The sequence below is a fragment of the Hemitrygon akajei genome, chromosome 7 (assembly GCF_048418815.1).
Source record: "Hemitrygon akajei chromosome 7, sHemAka1.3, whole genome shotgun sequence".
NCBI lineage: Eukaryota > Metazoa > Chordata > Chondrichthyes > Myliobatiformes > Dasyatidae > Hemitrygon > Hemitrygon akajei.
Window position 1 is genome coordinate 137,481,723 of NC_133130.1, and position 26,428 is coordinate 137,508,150.

Below are 26,428 nucleotides of genomic sequence, written 5' to 3' on the forward strand. Positions count from 1 at the left end.
GTGAGGTAGTAAATTGGATTAGACATTGGCTCAATGGGAGAAGTCAGAGAGTGGTAGTGGAGGATTGCTTCTCTGAGTGGTGGCCTGTGACTAGTGGTGTGCCACAGGGATCAGTGCTGGGTCCATTGTTATGTATCATATATATCAATGATCTGGATGATAATGTGGTAAATTGAATCAGCAAATTTGCTGATGATACAAAGATTGGAGGTGTAGTGGACAGTGAGGAAGGTTTTCAAAGCTTGCAGAGGGATTTGGACCAGCTGGAAAAATGGGTTAAAAGGGGCAGATGGAGTTTAATACAGACAAGTGTGAGGTATTGCACTTTGGAAGGAAAAACTAAGGTAGAACATACAAGGTAAATGGTAGGACACTGAGGAGTGCCGTAGAACAGAGGGATCTGGGAATACAGATACAAAATTCCCTAAGAGTGGCATCACAGGTAGATAGGGTAGTAAAGAGAGCTTTTGGTACACTAGCCTTTATAAATCAAAGTATTGAGTATAAGAGTTGGAATGTTATGGTGAGGTTGTATAAGGCATTGCTGAGGCCGAATTTGGAGTATCGTGTGCAGTTTTGGTCACTGAATTACAGGAATTACACTGAAGTACAGGTCACTGAATTACAGGAATTACAGGAACGTTATTAATAACGTTGAAAGAGTGCAGAGAAGGTTTACAAGGATGTTGCCGGGACTTGAGAAACTGAGTTACAGAGAAAGGTAGAATAGGTTAGGACTTTATTCCCTGGAGCGTAGAAGAATGAGGGGAGATTTGATAGAGGTATATAAAATTATGATGGGTATAGATAGAGTGAATGCAAGCAGGCTTTTTCCACTGAGGCTAGGGGAGAAAAAAACCAGAGGACATGGGTTAAGGATGAAGGGGGAAAAGTTTAAAGGGAACATTAGTGGGGGTTTCTTCACACAGAGAGTGGTGGGAGTGTGGAATGAGCTGCCAGATGAAGTGGTACTCATCTTTTAACATTTAAGAAAAACTTGGACAGGTACATGGATGAGAGGTGTATGGAGGGATATGGCCCAGGTGCAGGTCAGTGGTACTAGGCATAAAAATGGTTCAGCACAGCCAAGAAGGGCCAAGAGGCCTGTTTCTGTGCTGTAATGCTCCGTAGTTCTATGCTATTATTTTGGGTGACCTGTCCTGGACCCGGTGTGTACATACAATTGTGAAGAAAGCACAACAATGCCTCTACTTTCTTAGAAGGTTGCGAAGATTCAGTGTGATATCTAAAACTTTGACAGCTTCTATAGATATATATTGGAGAGTATATTGACTGGTTGCATCTCAGCCTGGTATGAAAACACCAATGCCCTTGAATGGAAAATCCTACAGAAAGTAGTGTATATGGCCCAGCCTATCACAGGCAAAGCTCTCCCCACCATTGAGCACATCTACACAAAACACTTGCAGGAAAGCAGCTTCCATCGTCAGGGACCCCCATGAACCAGGTCATTCTCTCTCCTTGCTGCTGCCAGCAGGAAGAAGATAGAGGAGCCTCAGGACTCACACCACCAGGTTTAGGAATAGCTATTACCCCTCAATCATTGAGCTCTTGAACCAAAGGGGATAACCTTACTCAACTTCACTTGCCCCATCGTTGAAATGTTCCCACAACATTTCAAGAAGTAAGAGAAGAAAGTGTCTCACTTTCAAGGACTCTTCATCTCATGTTCTCAATACTTATTTACTTATTAATTATTATTATTTATTTCATTTTGTTTTTGCACAGTCTGTTGTCTTTTGCACACTGGTTGAACGCACAAGTTGATGCAGTCTTTCATTAATTCTGTTATGGCTGTTATTCCACGCATTTATTGAGTATGCTTGCAAGAAAATGAATGTTTGATTTATATATGGTAACATATATGCACATTGAAAATAAATTTACTTTGAACGTTGAACCTTTTGAACTTTGACCTCTTGTATCAACCTTTAAAAACAGCTTATCAGCAGTTTTCAGTGGATTATAGAGGAAGTGCATTGGAGACTGGGGAAAGATTCAAATGTGGAATTGGATCAATCTTAATCAGTTTCTTCATTATCCAATGAGAGTAGGGTACTAATAAATCCTAAAAATATTTTGTAAGTATATGAGCATCAGGCTAGGATATAAGACCATAAGGTACAGTGTAGGAACAGAATTAGGCCATTTGGCAGATCAAATCTTCTCTGCTGTTCTCTCATGGCTGATCCATTTTCCATCTCAGCCCCAATCTCCTGCCTTCTCCCAATATTCCTTCATTCCCTGACTAATCAAGAATTTATCAACCTCTGCCTAATGTATATGAAATGACTTGGCCTCCATCCCAACCTATGGCAACGAAATCCACAAATTCACCACACTCTGGCTAAAAAAAAATTCCTCCTCACCTCCATTTTAAAAGGGTGCCCTCCTCCCCTATTCTGAGGCTGTGTCCTCCGCTCTTAGGCTCCCATAGGAAACATCCTCTCCTCATCCACTCTATTGAAGGCTTTCTATATTTGATTGGTTTCAATGAGGTCATTCCTCATTCTTCTGAATTCCAGTGAGTAGAGGCCCGGAGCCATCAAACACTTCTCATATGACAAGCCATTCAATCCTGGAATCATTTTCGTGAACCTCCTTTGAACCCTCAGCACATCCTTTTTTAGATAAGGGACCCAAAACTGCTCACAACACTCCAAGTGAGGCCTCACTAGTGCTTTATAAAGTTTCAATATTACATCCCTGCTTTTATATTCTAGTCCACTTGAAATGAATGCTAACATTGCATTTGCATTCCTCACCATGACTCAACCTGTAAATTAACCATTAGTAACATTTATTTTTGCAAACAGAATTATGCAGTGGGTTAGAACTATATGCAGTGGCCACTTTATTAGGTACACCTGTACACCTGCTCATTAATTTAATCAGCCAATCATGTGGCGGCAACTCAATTCATAAAAGCATGCAGACATGGTTAAAAGGTTTGGTTGTTGTTAAGATCAAACATCACAATGGTGAAAAAATGTATCTAAGTGTCTTTAACTGTGTAAGGATTGTTGGTGCCAGATGGGGTGGTTTGAGTATCTTAGAATCTGCTGATCTCCTGGGATGTTCATACACACCAAACTCTAGAGTTCACAGAGAATGGTGCAAAAAACAAAAGAATAAAAAATCTAGTGAGCGGCAGTTCGGTGGGTAAAATGCCTTGTTAATGAGAGAGGTCAGAGGGGAACGAACAGACATGTTCAAATTGGGAGGAAGGTGACAGCAACTCAAATAAATATGCGTTACAACAGTGGTGTGCAGAAGAGCATCTCTGAATGCACATGTTGAACCTTGAAGAGGATGGGCTACAGCAACAGAAGATCACTCAGATACTACTTGTGGTCACTTTATTAGGTATACTTCCTCCCAACTTGAACGTGTCTGGTCATTGACCTCTGACCTCTCTCATTAACAAGGCATTTTCCCCACAGAACTGCCGCTCACTAGGCTTTTTATCCTTTTGTTTTTTGCACCATTCTCTGTGAATTCTAGAGTTTGCTGTGTATGAACATCCCAGGAGATCTGCGAATTCTGAGATACTCAATCCACCCCATCAGCTACCAACAGTCCTGTACCTAATAAAGTGGCCGCTGAGTGTATATCTTTCATCAATTTGACAATACCGATTATGAAGTGTCTGCCTGAAGGTTAGTTCTATTGACTTTACTGAAACCAAGTTCAATGAACAACTTTTTTTTAGATCACAAGTTTAATCCACGCACCCTTCAGTGAATTTCTCCCCCAGTGACTGCAAAACATTCCAGATTGGGAAATATATATTAAATTAAGCAGCCTGTTACTGAAATGGCTGATTTCTTCTGTTTATAAGCTTGATTGAAGTCAGGCTTTGACTGGGTCTTGGGCTTCACAGGCACCTCTGCCAACCTTCAGAGCTGCTTAAAATCTATTCCTTCTAAATACTCCGAGTCTGACGGATTCCTGCAACGAGAAGGTATTTCTGTTATGCTGAGATTGGTAGGTGGTCCAGTCAAGTTTTAAAACATACTGGGTTTAACATGTCATTTCACATTACTTGGAAAATGTAAATGTAGAAATATACGTAACAGCACCCTGATTGAATTACTGATCACAATTTGTAATGAATTTGAAATCAGCTTGTCATTAAATACTGCATTTTCAAATGTCACCCATAAGCAAACATATCCACTGGTCTCGTGTTGACTGACAGCATGTCACAGGCATTGCCAGAACACCTTCCCACCAATGTGTTCCAGGAGGCAAGAAGTATACCTTTCTTGTCTCAGTCATGAAAATGTGTGTTGCATGTCTTCACAGAGGATGTCATCTTGGTTGTCTGCATTCCTTTCTTTTCTGTCCTTAATCGCCTGACTTTCTGTCAGTTAGCGGAAACTATGGGATTAAGAGTTGCAGAGTGATGTGAGGACACTGTGCGATCCATGGCCAGTCCCCCATAACTCGCAGACATCTGCGGATATGCTCAAACGCACCTCTGATTCTAAACTCCATCCCCATTAGATGACTGAATTCTTTGAGGAAATGACAAAGCAAATTGATGAATGTCGATCAGTGGATGTGGTGTATATGGATTTCAGGAAGGTGTTTGACAAGGTTCCCCATTGTAACGGCTTATTCAGAAGTCAGGAGGCATGGGATCCGGGGAAACTTGTCTAAGTGGATTCAGAATTGGCTTGCCCGCAGACGGTACACTGCCCTACCTCCATTAGCTCGTTTTCTAGTCTGCCTTCTGTGGGCAAGGTTGTTCTGTGGACTATTCCTAATCAGACTATGCTTCGCCAAATGCTCAAAAATCCTGTCTCTCAGAATCCTCTCCAGTAGTTTGCCCACCATTGACATAGATGGAACATATTCTTTATGGAGGTTGGTGACCGGTGATGTTCCACAGTGATTTATTCTGCAAGTGATATTCTTTGTGATTTTTTAAATTTGTGAATGACTTGGATGAGGAAGTGGGCGAGGAGATTGGGAGATGACACAGAGGTTGATGGTGCTGTGGATGGTATAGAAGGCTGTTGTAGTTTACTATGGGACATTGATAGGATACAGAGGTGGTCTGAGAAGAGGCAGATGGTATTCGATCTGGAAATGTGTAAACATTAGAACATTAGAAAGTGTTTGACAAGAACAGGCCATTCGGCCCAACAAAATGCCAAATTCCCATTCACATAGTGTGTTGAAATAACTATCAAGTTTAGATTTGAAAGTCTCTAAGGTACTCTCTCAACTACACAACTAGGTAGTTTGTTCCATGTGTCCACAACTTGCTATGTAAAGAAATGCTTCCTGATGTTAGTCTGAAATCTCCCCATAACCACTCTCCACCTATGGCCCCATGTCCTTGTTGATGGATTAATTTTGAAGCAACAGATGACATCCACCTTACTTATACCCTTAATGGTTTTGAACACTTTTCTCACATCCCCTCTCATTCTACCTCTACTTAGGCTAAAAAGATACACTTTGAAAGGTGGAACTCGAAGGCAGAATACAGGGCTAATAGCATGATTCCTCACAGTGTGGTGAGACAGAGGGATCTTGGGATCCACACCTATGGATCCTTCAAAGTTACCGCACAAGTTAATAGGATGGTTAAAAAGGTGTATGGTTAGTTAGTTGGGGGATTGAGCGGTGAGGTAATGTTGCAGATCTATAAAGCTCTGGGATATTGTGTTCAGTTCTGGTCATCTCTTTATAGGAAGGATGTGGAAGCTTTAGAGAATGTGGAGAGTGGGTTTACCAGGATGCTGCCTGGATTAAAGAGCAAATCTTGAGGAGAGACTGAGTGGGCTAGGGCTTTTCTCTTTGGAGCGAAAGAGGATGAGAGGTGACTTGACAGAGGTGTACTATATAAGAGGAGGGCAACATGGTTAGCGTAGCGATTAGCACAACACCTTTACATCACGGGCCATTAGAGTTCAGAGTTCAATCCAGCATCCCCTGTAAGGATGCTCTGCAGGTCCTCCCCACAGGATGCCTGGGCTTTCTTTGGGTCCTCCATTTTCCTCCCACGGTCCAGAGGGTATTGTACATTGTCCCGTGATTAGGTTAGGGTTAAATTGGGATTGTTGGGGGCTGCTGGGCATTGCAGCTCGAAGGGCCAGAAGGGCCTGTTCTGCAATGTATCTCTGAATACAATAAATAAGGTGGTAAGAGGCATAGATTGAGTGGACAGCCAGAGACTTTTTCCCAGGGTGGAAATGGCTAATATGTGTGGGCAAAATTTTAAGATGATTAAGGGACAGAATGGGTGAGATGTCAGAAGTAGGTTTTTTACACTGAGTGGTGAGTGTCTGTAATGTACTGCCAGGGAGAGGCAGATGCATTGGAGACATTTAAGAAACTCTTAGGTAGGCACATGGCTGAAAGAAAACTGGAAGGCTACGTGGGAGAGAGGACAGTCAGATAGATATCAGAGTAGATTAAAAGGTCAATACAGTGTCATAGGCCAAGGACCTGTATAGTACTCTTCTATGTTCTATGTTATAATGTAGGCCTCACCTCCCAGCAGGTTGGAAGAACTGGTGATTGGCTTCACTGGATGTAAGAAACTCCCTAAATGAAACCACTTTCACAAGGGATCTGCAAAGTAGAATTCTTCAATGCAAACCAAGTGGCCATCTCCAGAGTATGGTTCTCAACCCCTATATAGCACTCTTGGAGAAATCAGATGAGGCATACAATCCACAAGCTTCCTGTTGTATACATCCGCTAGTGCTGGGTGTAAATCATCTACAAATGAATATCTGCCTTGCTAGAACCTCCCTGTTGTGTCCAGATCACCTTGCTATATACTGATCAGCAGATTTCTGAATGCATCGCTCTGTTACACTCGCAGAGGTTTCACTCATCCCATACCAGGCCCTTTTGATGGGTATCCCAGCTCCTGAGGTGCACACAGATCCTTTTTCTCACGTGGGCATGAGAACTGCTAAATTTCTTTAGCCTCTCTAATAAATAAATGTGTTGATGAGCTTTCTTGGCTGCGGCGTCAGTGTGCTTGGACTAGAACAGATGAATGACTCTCACATGGTTCCTTACGCACATCAGGGCTTGTTCCAATTCATATGAAGGTCCAGGTTCTTCACCAATGCCCAAATGGACACCATGCTGGCCAACCCCGTCTCACTCCTAAATTGGAGAAGGTGAAGTCACCTTGCGTAATAATAATGTACGGTAAAACCCCTACCTTCCCATTCCTTCTAACCCCACTGCCTCTGCCTCTATATGACAGACACAATGTCATGTTCACGTGGAGCTTGCTGTTTAAGTCTGAACATCACTGGGAGAAATTAAAAACTGGGTGAGGTCCAGTTGGTAATCTTACAGGTCCTGTTGTTGCTGGGTATAATGCCACTCTAATGCTCTTCTGAACGGTTGCTAATGCAGCAGAAAGAGGCGCCACCGAATTCGTATGATGCCATTGCAGATCGTAGAAGTGTTCACCTTGCTGCTTTTCTTAGTTTTGCAGATGAGTTCACTCTACTGATCAAACTGCGCTACACCATGAGAGAAGACACCGTCCTTTTCACCGTGCTGAGCTCTGAAAGCCACATCCTGCTGCAAGTCAGAATCAATCCCTATGCATTTGTCTTTGTGACCACCAGGAGGCGTTACTACGAGTAAGTTGGGCAAGTGTCAGCAGATGAGACATTGTTACAATTGTTCCAAACTTCGGCAAGAAGGTGTTGAGTTATACCAGCATTGCGAAGTAATCTTCGTTCTTTATTCATTTAATAATTAGTAACAACATCCAGAAAACATCCCTCGACTGGTTCAGTACACTTTTAAATGAACAGCTGTCTGTGCGTATGCAACAAGACGTGGCTCCTTTTGCAAGTGTTCACCTTATTCAGTAGAGGTTCAAGGAGATAGTGCTGTGTCTGAAAGAATCCAGTAAAAAGCTGGGTTCAGCCAAGACTGCTGGTTTAGATTATTCCATTTCTGGGCTTTAAAGTCACTGGGGGTTCTACATAAATGCACAACAAAGCAGGACACATACACGTATTTTGTTGTACTGTGATTATCCAGAGGATTATTGAACTAAAGTGTACTTCTCTACTGGCAGCCCTTAAGTACAGCTGCAATACAAACTTGGTATCAATTATGGAAGTTGAGACTCTAACACATTCCCCTAAAGCCACTCTGTCTCACCGATGAGCTGGTGCTGCCATCCGTGCCTGGTCTGATCTGTGACACCAGGCCCATTGATGTTGTTCACTGATAACTGCCCTCTGCAGTCGCCAGTATCCTCTGTTCTGGGCCAGTTAGGGATTGGCAATAATGTCAGTTTTTCCAATGACACCTGTGAATGAATGATTAAGTGCCTACTTGCAGAAAGACAATTTAAGACTGATTCCAGGTAAACATCCTTTGGGTAGATCTCCTGTAGGAAAAGAAGTCCGACCAAAGACACTCGGCTGTATCAGGATATCTTTCACGCAAACGCTCGTTGTCCAAAGGTTCTACTCCCTCCTATTCTCTGCTTTCGGTCACTTGGACAATGTTGCATTGCTGTTTCTGTTGCTCCTTTCATCCCACATCTACAGCAGGGGTTGGGTGGTATGGCCACATGCTCATTAGGATGTTCCACAGGACCATCACAAGCCAATGAGAACAAAAGCTTGGAGAACACGAGAGAAGCAGGTAAAATGCAATTAAATCAAAGCTTCCATTTTCAGGGCACTCATTCTCAGGATATGAATCAACTCCTTCCCCACCTGAGGCAGACACTTACATTTGTTTTAACTCTGAGCTGTGTTCTCAAAGTAGGAATACTTTCCCCGTATGGAATGACCGAGGGTGAGGGATTACTGCCATCTGGTTATTCTTGTTTAAAAACCTTGAAAATTAAAACCCATGGGAGCTCCTATTGCTCAAATTTTAAATTGGAATTCACTCCAGCCCTTGAACCAAATACTGTTTGAATGAATTCACTTTCCTCCAGAGTTTAAATGCCCAAGCTTGTCAAACAGCATTTCTGCAAAACAAGTCCCTTGTTGCCTTGATTATAATCTGCTTCTCCTTGACATTTTAAAAAATCTTTTCTCATGCATCTTGTTCTGGTGCCCTGTCTCAACTTGCAATCCATCAATGAGATTGTCAGGATTTACACTGACTGGATCTGTTGACGTTTACAAGACATCCACTGAATTTCATTGTTCGGTGATTAAGATAGTAACCTTTCTACATGGCGGTAATGGGCCGGAGGAGGGCGATTGCTTAACTTGAAGAGGATTCCAGTCTTCCCCGTGTGATGCTGGCTGCAGCTGCCAGAACACTGATCACAGCCTCAGAGTAGAGGAGACTGGGCTGATGGTGACCCCTGCAGCAGCTCTTAATGCTTGTGTATCATACTACAACCGGCCGTGCCGTTAATGATGCTGGCTGCAGGAGGAACTCAGTGGGCTGGTCAGATGAGCAGCGAGAACTGGCAAGTGAAGATGAGCTCTGAGAAAGTAGGACAATGCATTGGGGCCAGACGTGTGAGGTGTGAAATGTCAGGGTAAATAGTTAGGATGGTTCTAAGAAACAGGATGGATCTTGGTGTGTATGTCTGCCAACCAGCAATCTCTCAAAGCAGCAGGACGGCGGGGAAGGTCTTGAGGTGGGAAATACTAGTCTTTACTAGTCAATGTAAAGAAGAAATGGGAGTTCATGCCAGAACTTTAGAAAATGTTATCCAGTCTCAAGCTAGGATGTCATGTACTGCTCTGGTCAGCTAACTGCAGGATAGGTGTCACACACAAGAGAAAATCTAGATGCTGGAAATCCGAGCATCACACACAAAACGCTGGCGGAACTCAGCAGGGCGGGCAGCATCTATGGAGAAGAGTACAGTCGAAGATTCGGGCCAAAACCCTTTGGCAGGGTTTCGGCCCGAAACGTTGACTGTGCTCTTTTCAATAGATGCTGCCTGGCCTGCTGAGCTCCTCCAGCATTGTGTGTGTGTGTGTGTGTGTGTGTGTGTGTGTGTGTGTGTGTGTGTGTGTGTGTGTGTGTGTGTGTGTGTGTGTGTGTGTGTGTGTGTGTGTGTGTGTGTGTGTGTGTGTGTGTGTGTGTGTGTGTGTGTGTGTGTGTGTGTGTGTGGCGGGATAGATATGATAGCACTGGGAAAGGTGTACAAGAGATTTAGAAAGATCTCAGCAGGACTAGGGAATGTTAGTTATGAGGAGATGAGTTAGACTCCATTGTTTTCTCAGGAATAAATGAGACCGAGAAGAGATTTAATCAGGGTGTTATAGATTAACAACTCAGAGACAAGCCCTCTAACCCACTGAGACTGCATTTACCTTAAGCACTCACTTGACATTCGTCAAGTTATTCTCTCCCCACATTCCCATCTACTCCCCCACTCACAAGATTCTGCTACTTACCTACTGACGAGGGGCAATTTACACCGACTGAATGCCTTTGGGATGTGTAGTCGGAGGGAGAACGTGGAAACTCCACTCAGGTAGCACTGGAGGCCCGGATTGCACAGGGGTCTCTGGAGGTGTGAGGTGGCAGAACCGTGCCATTCCCTGGGCTTACCTCCTTTAGAAGAGAAGGCAATAATTGGGAGACCAGGAGGAGAACTTCACATAAAGAGTGGAGAGAATCCTGGACTAAAAGATTGAAGTGGGAAGAAACCTTATTACTTTTAAACCCCCAGGGGTGAGCATGAAGTTTTGTGTTAATGAAGCTAAAGAGTAGGATCAGCTCCTTTCTGTGTGATGTGGCTTTACCAATCAAACTCCTCTGCTGCCAATCTCTGATTCTGTACGCTTTACCGGAAGGCGTGTTCAACTCTTCAGAAGCCATGTCAGGGGCTTCCTCCTTTATGGAGAGTCCTGGAAAGATCATAAAGTGGACAATAAATAATATCAGTGGCTTTTGTGCCATTGTGTGCAGCTCTTAGAATAAAGCAGAATTCTAAACGCATCCAATTTGAAAGTGCTGGCTTGCAAATGTTTGTACAGTCCCCCGCACCGAGATGCTAATCTTGCTTTCTGCATGTACAGCAGTTGTTAGTCTGCGAATCTTGGCACTTGGACTGAACGTCCTCAGGCCATCTTTCATTTGTTAATTTTCCTTAATCTCTCGTTTTCATCTGACTTCCATCTGCAGAGTTGATTGCTGGCGTCAGGCCAGACTCCCTCACCTCAGCATCTGCAGTACCTCTCCCCCAGCACCCCCTCCCTCCCCGCCCCACCACCTCACCGCCTCTGGTGTATGCTGGGCCAGAAGATGCTGGTGAAGCATCTTTGCTTGTCTGCTGGTTTGCAGAGTGAAGTGATTTAACTTTTTGATGTGCAAGCATATCTCCACTTCAAAGCATTGTGCTGGACATTTTTGAAATAATTTCAAATTGCAGACCATGCAATGTGCTATCTGCATAACTGCTTTCATCTGAGCCTGTCTTCTTTTAGATGGCTGCACTGATGTTTGTGTTCAACAAGATCTTTGCCTGTATATCCCCAGAGGTTGTTTCTGCAATATGGCCGGATGACGATCATCAGTGGAATATTTTCAGGATGTGCTAAGTGTGGGACCAGCTTTTGCAGAGGCTCTACAACACTCAAGTACAGTTTCTATTCCACTCCTCTCACACTCTTGAACAGACCTCTCATAGATTCAAGATGAATCCCTTGATCTCCCAATTTACCTTGCCATGACCTGCAGTAGGGTAATTGGGAAGATCAAGAACTCATCTTTAGCCTCTTTAATTGGCCAGTGTAACAGGGTTGTGAAACAGGTTCTACTGCAGTTGTACAAGGCCTTGGTGAGACCGCACCTAGAGTATTGTGTGCAGTTTTGGTCCCCTAATCTGAGGATTCTTACCATAGAGGGAGTACAGAGAAGGTTCACCAAATTGATTCCTGGGATGGCAGGACTTCCATATGAAGAAAGATTGGATCGACTAGGCTTATACTCACTGGAATTTAGAAGGTTGAGGGGGGATCTTATTGAAACGTATAAAATTCTAAAGGGATTGGACAGGCTAGATGCAGGAAGATTGTTTCCGATGTTGGGGAAGTCCAGTATAAGGGGTCACAGTTTAAGGATAATGGGGAAGCCTTTTAGGACCGAGATGAGGAAAAACTTCTTCATACAGAGAGTGGTGAATCTGTGTGAACAGGAAACAGTTGAGGCCAGTTCATTGGCTATATTTAAGAGGAAGTTAGATATGGCCCTTGTGGCTAAAGGGATCAGGGGGTATGGAGAGAAAGCAGGTACAGGGTTCTGAGTTGGATGATCAGCCATGATCATACTGAATGGCGGTGCTGGCTCAAAGGGCCAAATGGCCTACTCCTGCACCTATTTTCTATGTTTCTATGTTTCTAACACATTGGTTGTGGAAGGTTGCGGAAAGAGTAATTTTAGATCGTTTACCTATGGAAGTTTGTCATGGGTATATTGTAGCACTCATGACCAAAGATATCAAGAGTTGAGCAAGGGTCTTGTTTAAGGTGTTATAATGGCATAGCTAATACAACTATTGCCTCACAGCACTAATGATCAGATTCAATACTGGCGTCCACTTTTTGTGTGGGGTTTCCGGGCCCTCTCTGTCACTGGCTGAAGAATCAAACAAGTTCTGCCTCCATGACTAATCAATGGTAATGCCTTCCCCAAGATGCTTACTTGGGTCAGTTTTCATGTAACGTCAAGTGTGGCTCGACAGGAGTTAGACCTGCCAGTCCACCACGAAAATCAACCTCCCCTCCATTGACTTCATCCTAGGGAAAGCAGCCAGCATAATCAAGTGGCCCTCCTACCCTGCTCGTTCACTTCTCTGTCCTCTCCCGTCGGAAAGAAGACACAAAAGCTTGAGTGTACATACCACCAGATCTGAGTACAGCTTCTATCACATTCTTGAACAGACCTCTCGTACACTAACAGGCGAACTCTGGCTCTCCCGATCTCCCTCACCACAGTCCTTGCACTTTATTCGTCTGCCTGCACTGCATTGCCTCTGTAACTAGAACTCTGTATTCTGCTTTCCCAAGCTGATGGCATGAATATCAATTTCTCCTTTTAGTAAACAAATTCCACCCCCCCCGACCTTCCTCTATTCCCAGTTCAGACTTTTTACCTTTTCTCACCTGCCTATTACTTCCCCCTGGGTCCCCTCCTCCTTCCCTTTCTCCTATGGTTCACTCTTCTCTCCTGTCAGATTCCTTCTTCTCTGGCCCTTGACCTTTCCTACTCACCTGGCTTCACCCATCACCTTCAAGCTAGCAACACACTTAAAATGCTGAAGGAATTCAGCAGGCCAGGCAGCCTCAATGGAAAAGAGTACAGTCGATGTTTCGGGCCGAGACCCTTCATCAGGACTGAAAAAAAAGATGAAAAGTTAGAGCAAGAAGGGGGGGAGGGGAGGAAGGTGGTAGGTGAGAGGTGAAACTGGGAGAGAGGGACGGGTGATATAAAGAGCTGGAAAGTTGATTGGTGAAAGAGATAAAGGGCTTGAGAAGGGGGAGTTTGATAGGAGAAGGACCATGGAAGAAAGGGAAGGGGGAGGAGCACCAGAGGGAGGTGATGGGTAGGTAGCGAGATAAGGTGAGAGAGCGAAACAGGAATGGGGAGTGGTGAAGGAGAGGGGGCAGGGGTGGGGTAATTCCCAGAAGTTTGAGAAATTGATGTTCACACCATCAGATTGGAGGCTACTCAGCTGAAACATAGGGTGTTGCTCCTCCATCTTGAGTGTGGCCTCATTGTGGAGGTAGGGAAGCCCATTGACTGACACGTCGGAATGGGAATGGGTAGCCACTGCTTTTTCTTTCAGACAGAGCGTAAGTGCTCAGTGAAATGGTCTCCCAATCTACGTCGGGTCTCACCAATAAACAGGAGGCCAAAGTGGGAGCACCAGATACAGTAGCTGACCCCAAAAGACTTATAGATGATGTACCACCTCACTTGGAAGGGCTGTTTGGGGTCTTGAATGGTAGTGAGGGAGGAGGTGTAGCAGCAGGTGTGGCAGTAGCTTTACTTGCAAGAATAAGTAGTAGGAGGGAGATCCATGGGGAGGGATGAATGGACAAGGGATTTGTGTAGGGACAAGAGGACCCCTATCCCTGGTGGTGATCCCGTTGGAGATAGCAGTTCCACTGTTTTCAGTTCCTTCATCTGCACTGCATCTGCTCTCAGCATAAGGTATTACTTTCCAGGGCTAACGAGATCTCCTCTTTCTTTAAAGAAAGGGGCTCCCCTTCCTCCATCAATGCTGCCCTCTCCTGCATCTCTTCCATTTCATGCACTCCTGCCCTCATCCCATCGTTCAATCACCCCACTAGGGATAGGGATCCTGTTGTCCTCACCAATCCCACTAGCCTCTTCATCCAGCACATAATTCTCCGTAACTTCCGCCGTCTCCAATGGGATCCCAGCACCAAACATGTCTTTCCCTCCCAACCCCCCACCACCACTTTCTGCTTTCCATAGAGATTGCTCCCAACACAACTCCCTTGTCCATTCATCCCTCCCCATGGATCTCCCTCCTGGTACTTACTGTATCCTTGCATGTGGGACACGTGCTACACCTGCCCCCACACCTCTGCCCTCACTACCTTTCAGGGCCCCAAACAGTCCTTCCAGGTGAGGTGATACTTCACCTGTGAGTCTGTTAGGGTCATCAACTGTGCCCAGTGCTCCCAGTGTAGCCTCCTGTATATCGGTGAGACCCAATGTAGATTGGGAGACTGCCTTGCTGAGCACTGCCAGAAAGAGAGGAATCTCACCTATTTCAATTCTACTGCCCATTCCCATTTTGACATGTCAATCCATGGCCTCATCTACTCCTGCATGAACACTGATTTCTTGAACTTTCAGTAATTCCCCCTCCTTCACTCTTCCCATTCCCATTCCTCTCTCATCCTATCTCCTGACCTGCCCATCACCTCCCTCTGGGGCTCCTCCCACTTCCCTTTCTTCCATGGTTTTCTACCCTCTCCTTCCAGATTCCCCCTTCTCCAGCCCTTTATCCCTTTCGCCGATCAGCTTCCCAGCTCTTCAGTTCATCCCGCCCCCTCTCCAGGTTTCACCTATCACCTGCCACCTTCTACTTGTTCCAGCCCTCTCCCCATCCTCTTGCTCATCTTTTATTTTTCCCGTCCTGAAACATCGACTGTTTACTCGTTCCCATTGATGCCACCTGCCCTGCTGAGCTCTTCCAGCATTTTGTGTGTGTTGCTTGGATTTCCAGAACCTTCACATTTTCTCAACCTTTCAACTAGCCTGTTTCCGATTTCCCCCGCCCCCCACACAATTTTAATCTGGTATCTTCCACTTTCCTTCTCATTCCTGAAGAAGGGTCTGACCTGAAGCGCCAGCTGTCTATTAATTTCCATAGATGCTGCCTGACCGGCTGAGTTCCTCCAGCATTTTGTGTGTGTGTTGTTTTGGACTTCCAGCATCTGCAGACTTTCTCTTGTTTGTGATTTCTGCATTCCATTTTCCTTTTTACCTCCTTGTGTATGTAATCATCTGTCTGGATGGCAAACAAACAGAAGATTTTCACTGTATCTGAGTACATGTGACAATGATAACAGTAAAACTAGTGCCAAGCCTAATGATACATCCCCCCCACCTCCTCTGTTCACCCACAGGCACTCAGACAAGGTAGACACAAGTGTCTGAGCTTCCTCTTTCTCTTTGAAATGGCCTTTGTCTGAGTTCCAGTGTCAACTGCTCTGCTGTGCTGAATGTATAAATGTTTGATCTTCCTGAAAGGAGTAGTTCTAGTTCATGAAGTGACGTTACTGTTATTGCTACTGATCTGCAGTGGAATACAGGCACAAGACTGAAGAGCAACGCAGGCAAAATGCTGGAGGTCAAGCAGCATCCATAGAAATGACTAAACTGCTGATGTTTCCCATCCATACATCACCGTAACAGGGACAGATTCCCCTTGACCTCACCTACCATCCAATGAGCCCCTGCATCCAACACATCATTCTTCACAGCATGCATCATCTTCAACAGGATCCTACCATAAAACTTTCTATTCTGTCAATGTCTCTTATAATTTTATATACATCTATCAGATCACCCTTCAGCCTTCTTTGCTTCTGAAGAAACAGGCCCTGTTTGCCCAATCTCTCTTCATAAGAAGTCCTCCAATCTAGGCAACATCCCAGTGAATCTCCTCTGCACTTTCTCCGGTGTAACATCATCATTCCTCTAGTCTGTCAACCAGAACTGCACACATGTGGTCCTTCAGCATTGAGTTGGGTGGTATCTATGAGACTGTAGCTACTTTGGAAATGTTCTAGTGCATGTTGTCTCTCCAAAGTGGAAGCAGTTTTGACGCAGAATTTCTGTTATCACTTATCACCTAAACAATGTGTCTTTAAAGACAAACCAAAGCGTAGGTTGTGAAACAACTTTTGTTTTTCCAGTCCTCCTGGATGACATTATCATTGTTCCAAAGAAGATATTGTTGTTTTGGTTTTCGTTAGGAAATTTGTTGTTTTATTCAACATCAAAGTTCTGCTAGTAAGTAAGTAAGGGTAATTTTAGCTGTGAGATTTAGAAAATTATAACTATGGACTGAATTCTCCTTGAGTTGTAACAAGCTGAATACTTCACAACAATTTTGCAAGTCCCATATCAATTCATGGACCAATCTATTCTTTATATATGAGAATGTTAAATATTTTGATGGAGGGGGAGATGGAGGGGATATTTCAAAATATAGTCTGATCTTTCTGTTGATATAGAGTTTTATTTTAGTACATATCCCTTGCCTAGTATTCAAACCAAATGGAATTTTTTAAAATCTTTGACTGAAGCTCTTCACTGCAATCTCTGTTGTATACACCAAGTTTGATTGCAGGATGCTTTTGTAGTTTCAGCTTCCTTGAATTTCAGTCTTTGTTGAATCAGACTTATTCTTTTTTTTTTGTAATTTATTTTTTTTATTGAAGTTCATCAAACAAACATTTCCATAAGATGTATTTCAGACATTGTACACATATATCATATAATCATATATATCACAAATCTCCACAAAGTATTTATCTGGGGTGTACACTTATAGAAAAGAGTGGAAAGAAAAAACATGCAAAAGGAAAGAACTATATACAAGTAGGGAGTGATTTTTTTTTACAACAGATTCATTGATTCGTGAGAATAAAATCAGGCCTATGAGGCATTATGTAGTTAAACCATTTTTCCCAGTATGAATCAAATTGTTTCAGCTTATGATTAATAGATGCTGTTATCTTCTCCATTTTGTAAAGGTCCATTGTAATTTCCATCCATGTATTTAAAGTTGGGCTCTCCCGATCCTAACAAAACCCTTGTTGGTTTGGATAAGATCTGGGTAGGGCAAAATGAAGTAGTTTGTACTCGATGATTAAGAGCCAATAAGAAAAATAAACTTTTGAAAATACATGCTACTTATATTGTTCAATCTTTGTAGTGTACTGTGAAGAGATTCAATAGTAACAAAGAGGTGTAGAGGTGTACAACAAGGTAGTTCAGTGGTATTGCAAGAACCACCTTGCACTCAACATCAGTAAGACCAGGGAATTGATTGTGGATTTCAGGAAGGGAAAGTTTAGTGAACACATTCCAGTACTCATCAAGGATCATCAGTGGGAAAGGTGAACGGTTTCAAGTTTCTGAGTGTCAGCATCTCAGAAGCCCTGTCCTGGGCCCAAGATATTGATACAATTACAAACAAGGCATAGCAGTAGCAATATTTAATTAGGACTTTGAGGAAACTTGGTATGTCACCAAAGACCCTCAGAAATTTCTATAGATGTACCATGGAGAGCATTCTAACTGGTTGCATCACCATCTGGTATGGAGGGGCCATTGCGCGGATCAGAAAAATGCTGCCAAAAATTGTAATCTTAGCTAGCTCCATCATGGGCTCTAGCCTCACCAGCTTTGAGCACGCCTTAAAAGGTGATGCCTCAAAAAGATGGCATCCATTATTAAGGACATTGCCCTTCTCATTGCTACCATCAAGGAGGGTGGTACAGGATCCTGAGGATACATACTTAACATTCCAGGAACAGCTTCTCCTCTGCCGTCAAATTTCTGAATGGGCAATGAACTCAAGAAGACTACCTCACTATTCTCTCATCTCTCTTTTTGTACTAATTAATTAAGTTAATTTTTATATATACTTCTTATTATAACTTATAGTTTATTATTATTATATATTGCAATATACTGCTGTCACAAAACAACATACTTCAGGGCACATGCCAGTGATGTTAAACCTAATTCTGATTCTGACTCTGAACTCGTGTTGGTCTTGTCAGTAATGCAGTGACTTTGCATTACTTATTACAAACTCTGTTTTCGGTAATTATGCTAAAACAGCCAGTTATGCTTTTGATTGGCCATCCTGTGATTTGTCTTTAGATTTCTGCAGTGGGTTGAGTTATGATGTGGGTCTGAACTATACTGCACCCTTTGGCGCGGAAAGTGATTTGCGATTTCCTATTGGAATATATGTGTAAATTGCCGAGCTTTTAATGGCGTTTCCCTCTGGTTCATTGAAGCTGTTCTCTTTTTTTCCCCCCAGGTTTCCCATTTCCTTCCTTTCAGATGGCAGGTGGCACAAAGTTGCAGTTAGTGTTTCATGGAACAAAATTGAACTGTATGCTGACTGCAAGTTTATCGAAAGTGTCAGATGGAAGAACTACTTTGGAATGGAAGTAACCACAGAAGGCCTGATTATTGTAGGAGGGCTAATTGAGGCCTTTGAGACTCCTTTTGAGGTAAAGTGTTGAAGTTTTAGGAACTGTACCATCATTTGTGTTGAAATGATTGAAAGCTGAAGCTCTATTGAACAGTACTCTCTGATAGAGTTTGATTTAAAAGGCAAGTGTAGTGACTCCATTTCTCAGTAGAGGCTTGAATTTTAAGTACCGGGAGGATTTTCTAGGACTGTCCCTAGAAATTTATCGCTCGGTAGAGCACCAAATGCACTATCGTTTGTGTAAGTGCTACCTTTGAAATACTGTATGTTCATTAGCTCAAGTGGAATGAATTTCAGAGGCTGCAGGAAACATATTCATACAGGTGTGCTACATGTTAGGACTATTGAACGGAATTGGAATTGGTTTATTCTTGTCACACGTACTGAGGCACTCTGCAGTTCAGTCTTGAGGAAGGGTCTCGGCCAGAAACGTCGACCGTCTGTTCATTTCCAGAGATGCCGCCTGACCGGTTGAGTTCCTGCAGCATTTTGTGAAAGCCTGTCCTGCATACTGTTCGTACAAATCAAATTGTTACACATTGCATTGAACTAGAACAGGATAATAGCTCTGCTCTTATAACACTATTGAATGGTTCCCTAGTATGCTAACATGGACTTCTGACCTCACAAATTACCTCGTTTTGATCTTCCACCCTACTGTTTTACCTGATATGGCACTCTCTCTCTGTGGCTGTTAGAATCATTCTGCATTCTGTTATTGTTTTCCCTTATACCACCTCAATACACTGCATAATGATCTGATCTGGATGAACAGAATGCAGCTCAAGTTTTCACTGCATCTGCATCACTACATCTGACAATAAACCAGTCCCAACTCCTAAACAAAGGTGCAGATGCAGGAGACAGAATCGAACAAAACAAAGATATCTTTGTCCTAAGGAACAAATCTTTTAACCTAGCATAAGAATCAGTGAAGGTGGAATTTATTGTATTTATTTAACATCTTCCATGGTCTCTGGACCTTATAAACCTCATAAAGAACTCTGAGTGTTGCTGGAAATGTGGCAGGTGATATTCTGCATAGTGGAATGCACAATATCAGCAATGTCATATCGTCAAATGATCTGTTTCTCAGAGTCCTGTGGAGGAGAAATATTGATCAGGTCACTGGGAGTGGTTCATTTGTCACTTGCAAATAACTTTATCTTCTTTCATGATCAGCCACGAGGGAGGAGGTGTCTGTGGTGTGAGCCTGGACTCCAACCCACAGCAGGCTCTCCGTACCAGCCTCCCTGCCACTCCAGAATGACTAGAAGCCAAAAAGAAATCAAGGGCGTCTAAGGGCTCGGGAGTGGTCAGAATCCCTGCTGACCATGTAAATCCGGTTGTACAGGAGCTGCAGTCAAAGGCTGTAATAAATCTAGTCAAGAAGAAAAGAAAAGCTTACAAAAGGTTCAGAGAGCTAGGTAATGTTAGAGATCTAGCAGATTATAAGGCTAACAGGAAGGAGCTTAAGAAGGAAATTAGCAGAGCCAGAAGGGGCCATGAGAAGGCCTTGGTGGGCAGGATTAAGGAAAACCCCTTGTGTGTGAAGTATGTGAAGAGCAAGAGGATAAGACATGAAAGGATAGGACCTGTCAAGTGTGACAGTGGGAAAGTGTGTATGGAACCAGAGGAAATGGTAGAGGTACTTAATGAATACTTTACTTCAGCATTCACTATGGGAAAGGATCTTGGTGATTGTAGGGATGACTTGCAGTGGACTGAAAAGCTTGAGCATGTAGATATTAAGAAAGAGGATGTGCTGCAACTTTTGGAAAGCATCAAGTTGGATAAGTCACCGAGACTGGATGGGATGTACCCCAGGCTAATGTGGGAAGCGATGGAGGAGATTGCTGAGCCTCTGGCAATGATCTTTGCATCATCAATGGGGACAAGAGAGATTCTGGAGGATTGGAGGGTTGCGGATGTTGTTCCCTTATTCAAGAAAGGGAGTAGGGATATCCCAGGAAATTATAGACCAGTTACTTCAGTGGTTGTTAAGTTGATGGAGAAGATCCTGAGAGGCATCCTATGAACATTTGGAGAGGTATAATATGATTAGGAATAGTCAGCATGGCTGTGTCAAAGGCAGGTCATGCCTTACGAGCCTGATTGAATTTTTTGAGGATGTGACTAAACACATTCATAATGGTAGAGCAGTAGATGCAGTGTATATGGATTTTAGCAAGGCATTTGATAAGGTACCCCATGCAAGGCTCATTGAGAAAGTAAGAAGGCATGGGATCCAAGGGGACATTGCTTTGTGAATCCAGAACTGGCTTGCCTACAGAAGGCAAAGAGTGGTAATAGACGGGTCATATTCCGCATGGAGGCCGGTGACCAGTGGTGTGCCTCAGAGATCTGTTCTGGGACCCCTACTCTTTGTGATTTTTATAAATGACCTGGTTGAGGAAGTGAAGGAACGGGTTAGTAAATTTGCTGATGACACAAAGGTTGGAGGTTGTGGATAGTATGGAGGGCTATCAGAGGTTACAGCAGGACAATGATAAGATGCAAAACTGGGCTGAGAAGTGGCAGATGGAGTTCAACCCAGATAAGTGTGAGGTGGTTCATTTTGGTAGGTCAAATATGATGAGAGAATATAACATTAATGGTAAGTTTCTTGGCAGTGTGGAGGATCAGAGGGATCTTGGGATATGAGTCCATAGAACACTCAAAGCAGCTGTGATTAAGAAGGCATATGGTGCATTGGCCTTCATCAATCATGGAATTGAGTTTAAGAGCTGAGAGGTAATGTTGCAGCTATATAGGACCCTGGTCAGACTCCACTTGGAGTACTGTGCTCAGTTCTAGTCACCTCACTACAGGAAGGATGTGGAAACCATAGAAAGGGTGCAGAGGAGATTTACAAGAATGTTGCCTGGATTGGGGAGTATGCCTTATGAAAATAGGTTGAGTGAACTTGGCCTTTTCTCCTTGGAGCGACGGAGGATGAGAGGTGACCTGATAGAGGTGTACAAGATAATGAGAGGCATTGATCGTGTGGATAGTCAGAGGCTTTTCTCCCAGGGCTGAAATGGCTAGCATGAGAGGGCACAATTTTAAGGTAGCAGGTACAGAGGAGATGTCAGGGATAAGTTTTTTACGCAGGGAGTGGTGAGTGCGTGGAATGGGCTGCCGGCAGCGGTGGTGGAGGTGAAAACGATAGGGTCTTTTAAGAGACTCCTGGATGGGTACATGGAGCTTAGAGAAATAGAGGGCTATGAATAAGCCTAGGTAGTTCTAAGGATAAGTTTGGTACAGCTTTGTGGGCCGAAGAGCCTGTATTGTGCTGTAGGTTTTCGATGTTTCTAACTTAGCCTCGCACTCGCATGCTTCCTCCCTTGACTCTGCCTTGCTTTTGATTGCCTCTCCATTGCCTGCGGTAAACATTTACCATATATTTTACAAGAAAAAGTGTTATTGATAAAGTATTTTGTTTTATTGTTTGTTTTGTTTGCTGCCAGTGAGAAGTCGCTGGGCTTCACCAGCACCATCTTCAGCTGAAAGGCGACAGTAACTCAAATAACCACGTATTACCAAAATGATGTCCAGAAAAACATCTCTGAATGCACAACATGTCGAAGTTTGAAGTGAATGAGCTACAACAGCAAAAGACCACGAACATGCATACACTCAATGGCCACTTTACTAGGTACAGGAGTACCCAATAACGTGGTGACTGAGTGAATGTCAGAGTTAATAAACCTGATCCTCATTCTGACCAAAAACCACACAAGCCATCGAAGATGACAGATCAAGGGTACTAAAGTCATTTGCACAACACAGAAAGAGATTTTAGTGCACTGACCTTTTAGTGCATCTACATTAATTCCACTGGCCAATGTTAGAGCCACAGCTTCCTATATCTTCCTTTTTTGAGTGTTGCCCATTCAAATGCCTCCTAAATGTTGTAATTGTATGTTAACTGCAGCACCTCCTGTGGCACTGTGTTCCAGATTTTAACCACTGCCTGTAAAACAAAACCTAGCCTTTTAAAACTCCTTCCTCCCGCCTGAAATCTATTCCATTTTGATTTTGATGCCCCTACTATGGAAAAGGGATATTGACTGTGTACCGAGCGTTACGGCTTTCATACATTATGCCCTGACCTACATAAATGAGCATTCCATTTGCCCTCTTCATTACCCCATTGGGCTGTGTTGCCACTTTGAGCCGTTGGTAAACGTGACTCATACGCTTGGATAGTTGGTGTTTCGAATGTACTTTGTGGACTGAAGAGTCTGCACCTCTACTCCACCAATCCATTTTCTTTTCCATGAGTACGTGATCTTGGACAATATAATGTTTGTCTTCAGCAGATGGCAGCAAACCATTTTAAACATGAGAAATTCTGCAGATGCTGGAAATCCTAATCAACGTACGCAAAATGCTGGAGGAACTCAGCGGGTCAGGGAGCATCTGTGGAAATCAATAAACAGCCGACATTTTGGGCTGAGACACAGTTTTAGGACTGGAAGGGAAGGGGGAAGGTGCCGAAATAAAAAGTTTTGGGGGAAGGGAAAGACAGATAGCCGGATGGTGATAGGTAAAGCCAGATGGGTGGGAAAGATAAAGGGCTGGAAAGGAAAGAATCTGATAGGAGTGGAGACTGGATCATAGGAGAAAGGGAAGGAAGAAGGGGAGGTGATAGGCAGGTGAGAAGGAGAAGAGGCAAGAGGCCGGAGGGCTGAATAGAAGAAGAGGAGAGCAGGAGGGAGTATTTTTTTTACCGGAAGGAGAAATCGATATTCATGCTATCAGGTTGGAGTCAACCCAAATGGAATATATTGGGTATATAATTCAGAAGGCCTTTGACAAGGTGCCACATGTAGAAGTTGCTTAACAAACCTACAAGCCCATAGTATTACAGGAAAGATTCTGGCATGGATAAAACAGTAGCTGATTGGCAGCAGGCAAAGAATGGGAATAAAGGGTGCCTTTTCTGGTTGGCTGCTAGTGGTGTTCCTCAGAGGTCTGTGTTGGGACTTGACGTTACATGTCAATGATTTGGATGACGGAAGTGATGGCTTTGTTGCAAAGTTTGCAGATGAAATGAAGATAGGGGGAGGGGCAGGTAGTTTTGGGGAAGTGGAGAGGCTACAGAACCTCTTAGACAGACTAGGAGAACGGGAAAGAAATGCCAGATGGAATACAGTGACGGGAAGTGTATGGTCATGCACTTTGGTAGAAGAAGTGAAAGGGTTGATTTAGTTTCTAAATGGAGAGAAAATACAAAAAAACAAAAGAATTCAGATGAATGAGGGGTGACCTCATTGAAACCTATCGAATGGTGAAAGGCCTTGATAAAGTGGATGAGGAGAGGATGTTTCCTGTGGTGGGAGAGTCTAAGACCAGAGGACAAAGCCCCGGAATAGAGGGGCATCCTTTTCGAATGGAGTTGAGGAGGAATTTCTTTAGCCAGACAGTGGTAAATATGTGGGATTCTTTGCCACAGGCAGCTGTGGAGACCAAGTAATTGGGTATATTGAAGGCAGAGGTGGATCGATTCTTGATTGGTTAGGGCATAAAAGGATATGGGAAGAAGACAGGAGATTGGAGCTGAGAGGTAAATTGGATCAGCCCTTATGAAATAGTGGAGCAGACTCGATGAGCCAAATGGCCTAATTCTGCTCCGATGTCTTATGGGTCTGATGGTCTAATAAGGTGTTGCTCCTCCACCCTGAGGAGAGGCCAAGAAGAGGCCATAGACTGAAATGTTGCACAAGTAGAGGCCATGTTAATCCATTCTAACAACAAACCATTGTAATAGCTTCTACCCTGCTGATATCAGACTCTCGTGGATGAAATTTTGACCTTTCAATGTACGACATCACTGCCTCACACTTTTTCTGTAACACTATATTCTGCATTCTGAATTGTTTTTATTTTGTACTACTTGAATGTTCTTATGTATGGAATGATCTGTCAGGATGGAATGCAAATCCAACAATAAACCAATTGCCATCAGCTCAAATCTACCATCATAGAAGATACTGATGGACAATCAGCAGTGGAAGAAGTTCATCAGGCAGTGTATCAGAAAGAGCTGGCACCTATTCAACTCTTGGGAGCTGGCTTCCTGTAAAACCCTAGGGCACCCTTGCATCTGCACACTGCAACAATGGAAGCTTTTCTTTATTGAGTCCCTGGATGTATATGCCTCTCAATTCTAACTATATTTGTCATGAGCAAAGTGATTCAATCTTTCAATATAAAAAAAAACAGGATATCTGTACTTCATTATAAAATAACCATTTCCACAGCTGGAAACAACCTGTGGACCAAGTGCTGACAGTTCCTCAGCTTTTTTTTTTACCGTATATTTATTTATAAACTCTTAACAGAGGCTAACTTTGGATTTACAGCCAATAGAATCCTTTATCAGTAGAGTAATCGACACAGCGTGGAGACAGGCTCGATGGCCATCGAGTCCGTGCTGCCATCAGCCAACTATTTACAGAGACCTACACCAATCCCATTTGTTAAATCTCCTCATATTCTCACTAGCACACCATGGATTCTACCACTCCCCTGCACACAACAGACAATTAACTTGCCGGACAGCATGTATTTAGGATGTGGGAGGAAACCAGAGAAGGTGAAAACTCCACACAGACAGAATGGGTGCACGATTGAATCCGACTCTCCGGTGTTCGAAGGCTGTGGCACTCTTAGCTGCAGTGTTGTGGATTGTCTGATTATTTCTAACTTTCCTTTCAAATTCCACTTTGTTTATCTTGTTCTAATGAAAAATGCCTCTCTTGTTTTTAATATGTTTTATCTAGCTTGCTGCCTATCAGTACAGAACCACTTTTCATCTGTGAAGTCCAAATTTGCCTTTAGTCAACATCTCACAGTGTCCACCGCAGGGAAAGGGCAGCACGAATTTCCCCTCCGCAATCTCCACCAAGTTACACGCTATCCTGACTTGGATGTATCATGCTCTTCCTTCCTCATTGCTTGATCCAAACCCTGGAATTCTTTCCCAATGACACCGATGAACTGAGTATCTTTATCGGAAGGATGAAGGCATCCTTTATACTCTTCAGAAAGTGCCACCTTGCCCAGGGCAGGTAGGAATGGGCAAGAAACACTGACCGGGCCAGCCTGAAGATATAAATAAGTGAGAAAAGATTTCCTGGGAAGTTGGACAGGGTTTTCAATGTTGTCACAAGGAATGAGAGAAGGAGTACATGGATGGGGCAGGAGGAGGGGCTGTGATGGTAAAAGCTCGAGCTCGGTTCAAGAAACCTCTTGTTAAGCCTGTCAGACATTGAAGGGATTTGCTGAAGCCCGCAAGTTAGCTCATCTCCGATCACTGGGGGACTAGGTAACCCTTTAGTGAAATATTTCCATTCAGTCTGCGTGGTAACCTCAGGCTTCGTGTTGCCTGTCACTAAATCTATGCTGCTTCTGCTCCGTGCTCAGCCTGTAACCCTCTCAGTGGGAGTTTGTGGAGACCCTATCTAACCAGCAAGTATATAGCAGCTGTCTTAAATCAGCTCAGCAATCGCAGGTTTTTTAACCCCATCCTTTAGTGTCATTACCAATCTCATTGCTGTTCTGTGGTTCTCTCACTATCTTCCCCTTTTCTCCCCCTTCCCCTCCTCCTTTCTGTGCACTATAGAATTTACTTTACCTGTGATGTTTGCCACTACTCATGAAGATGATTCATCAAAATGTTCCAGA

General features: G+C 43.6%; 1 protein-coding gene across 1 annotated transcript in view; it reads left to right on the forward strand.

Moving 5' to 3' along the window:
• Positions 1-26,428, forward strand: part of LOC140730960 (uncharacterized) — a 405,020-nt gene that overhangs the window by 118,043 nt on the left and 260,549 nt on the right. The window contains exons 3-4 of the mRNA XM_073052071.1: positions 7,494-7,652; positions 18,557-18,752. Of these exons, the coding sequence (XP_072908172.1) occupies positions 7,494-7,652; positions 18,557-18,752 (355 nt within the window). The remainder of the gene's footprint in view (positions 1-7,493; positions 7,653-18,556; positions 18,753-26,428) is intronic.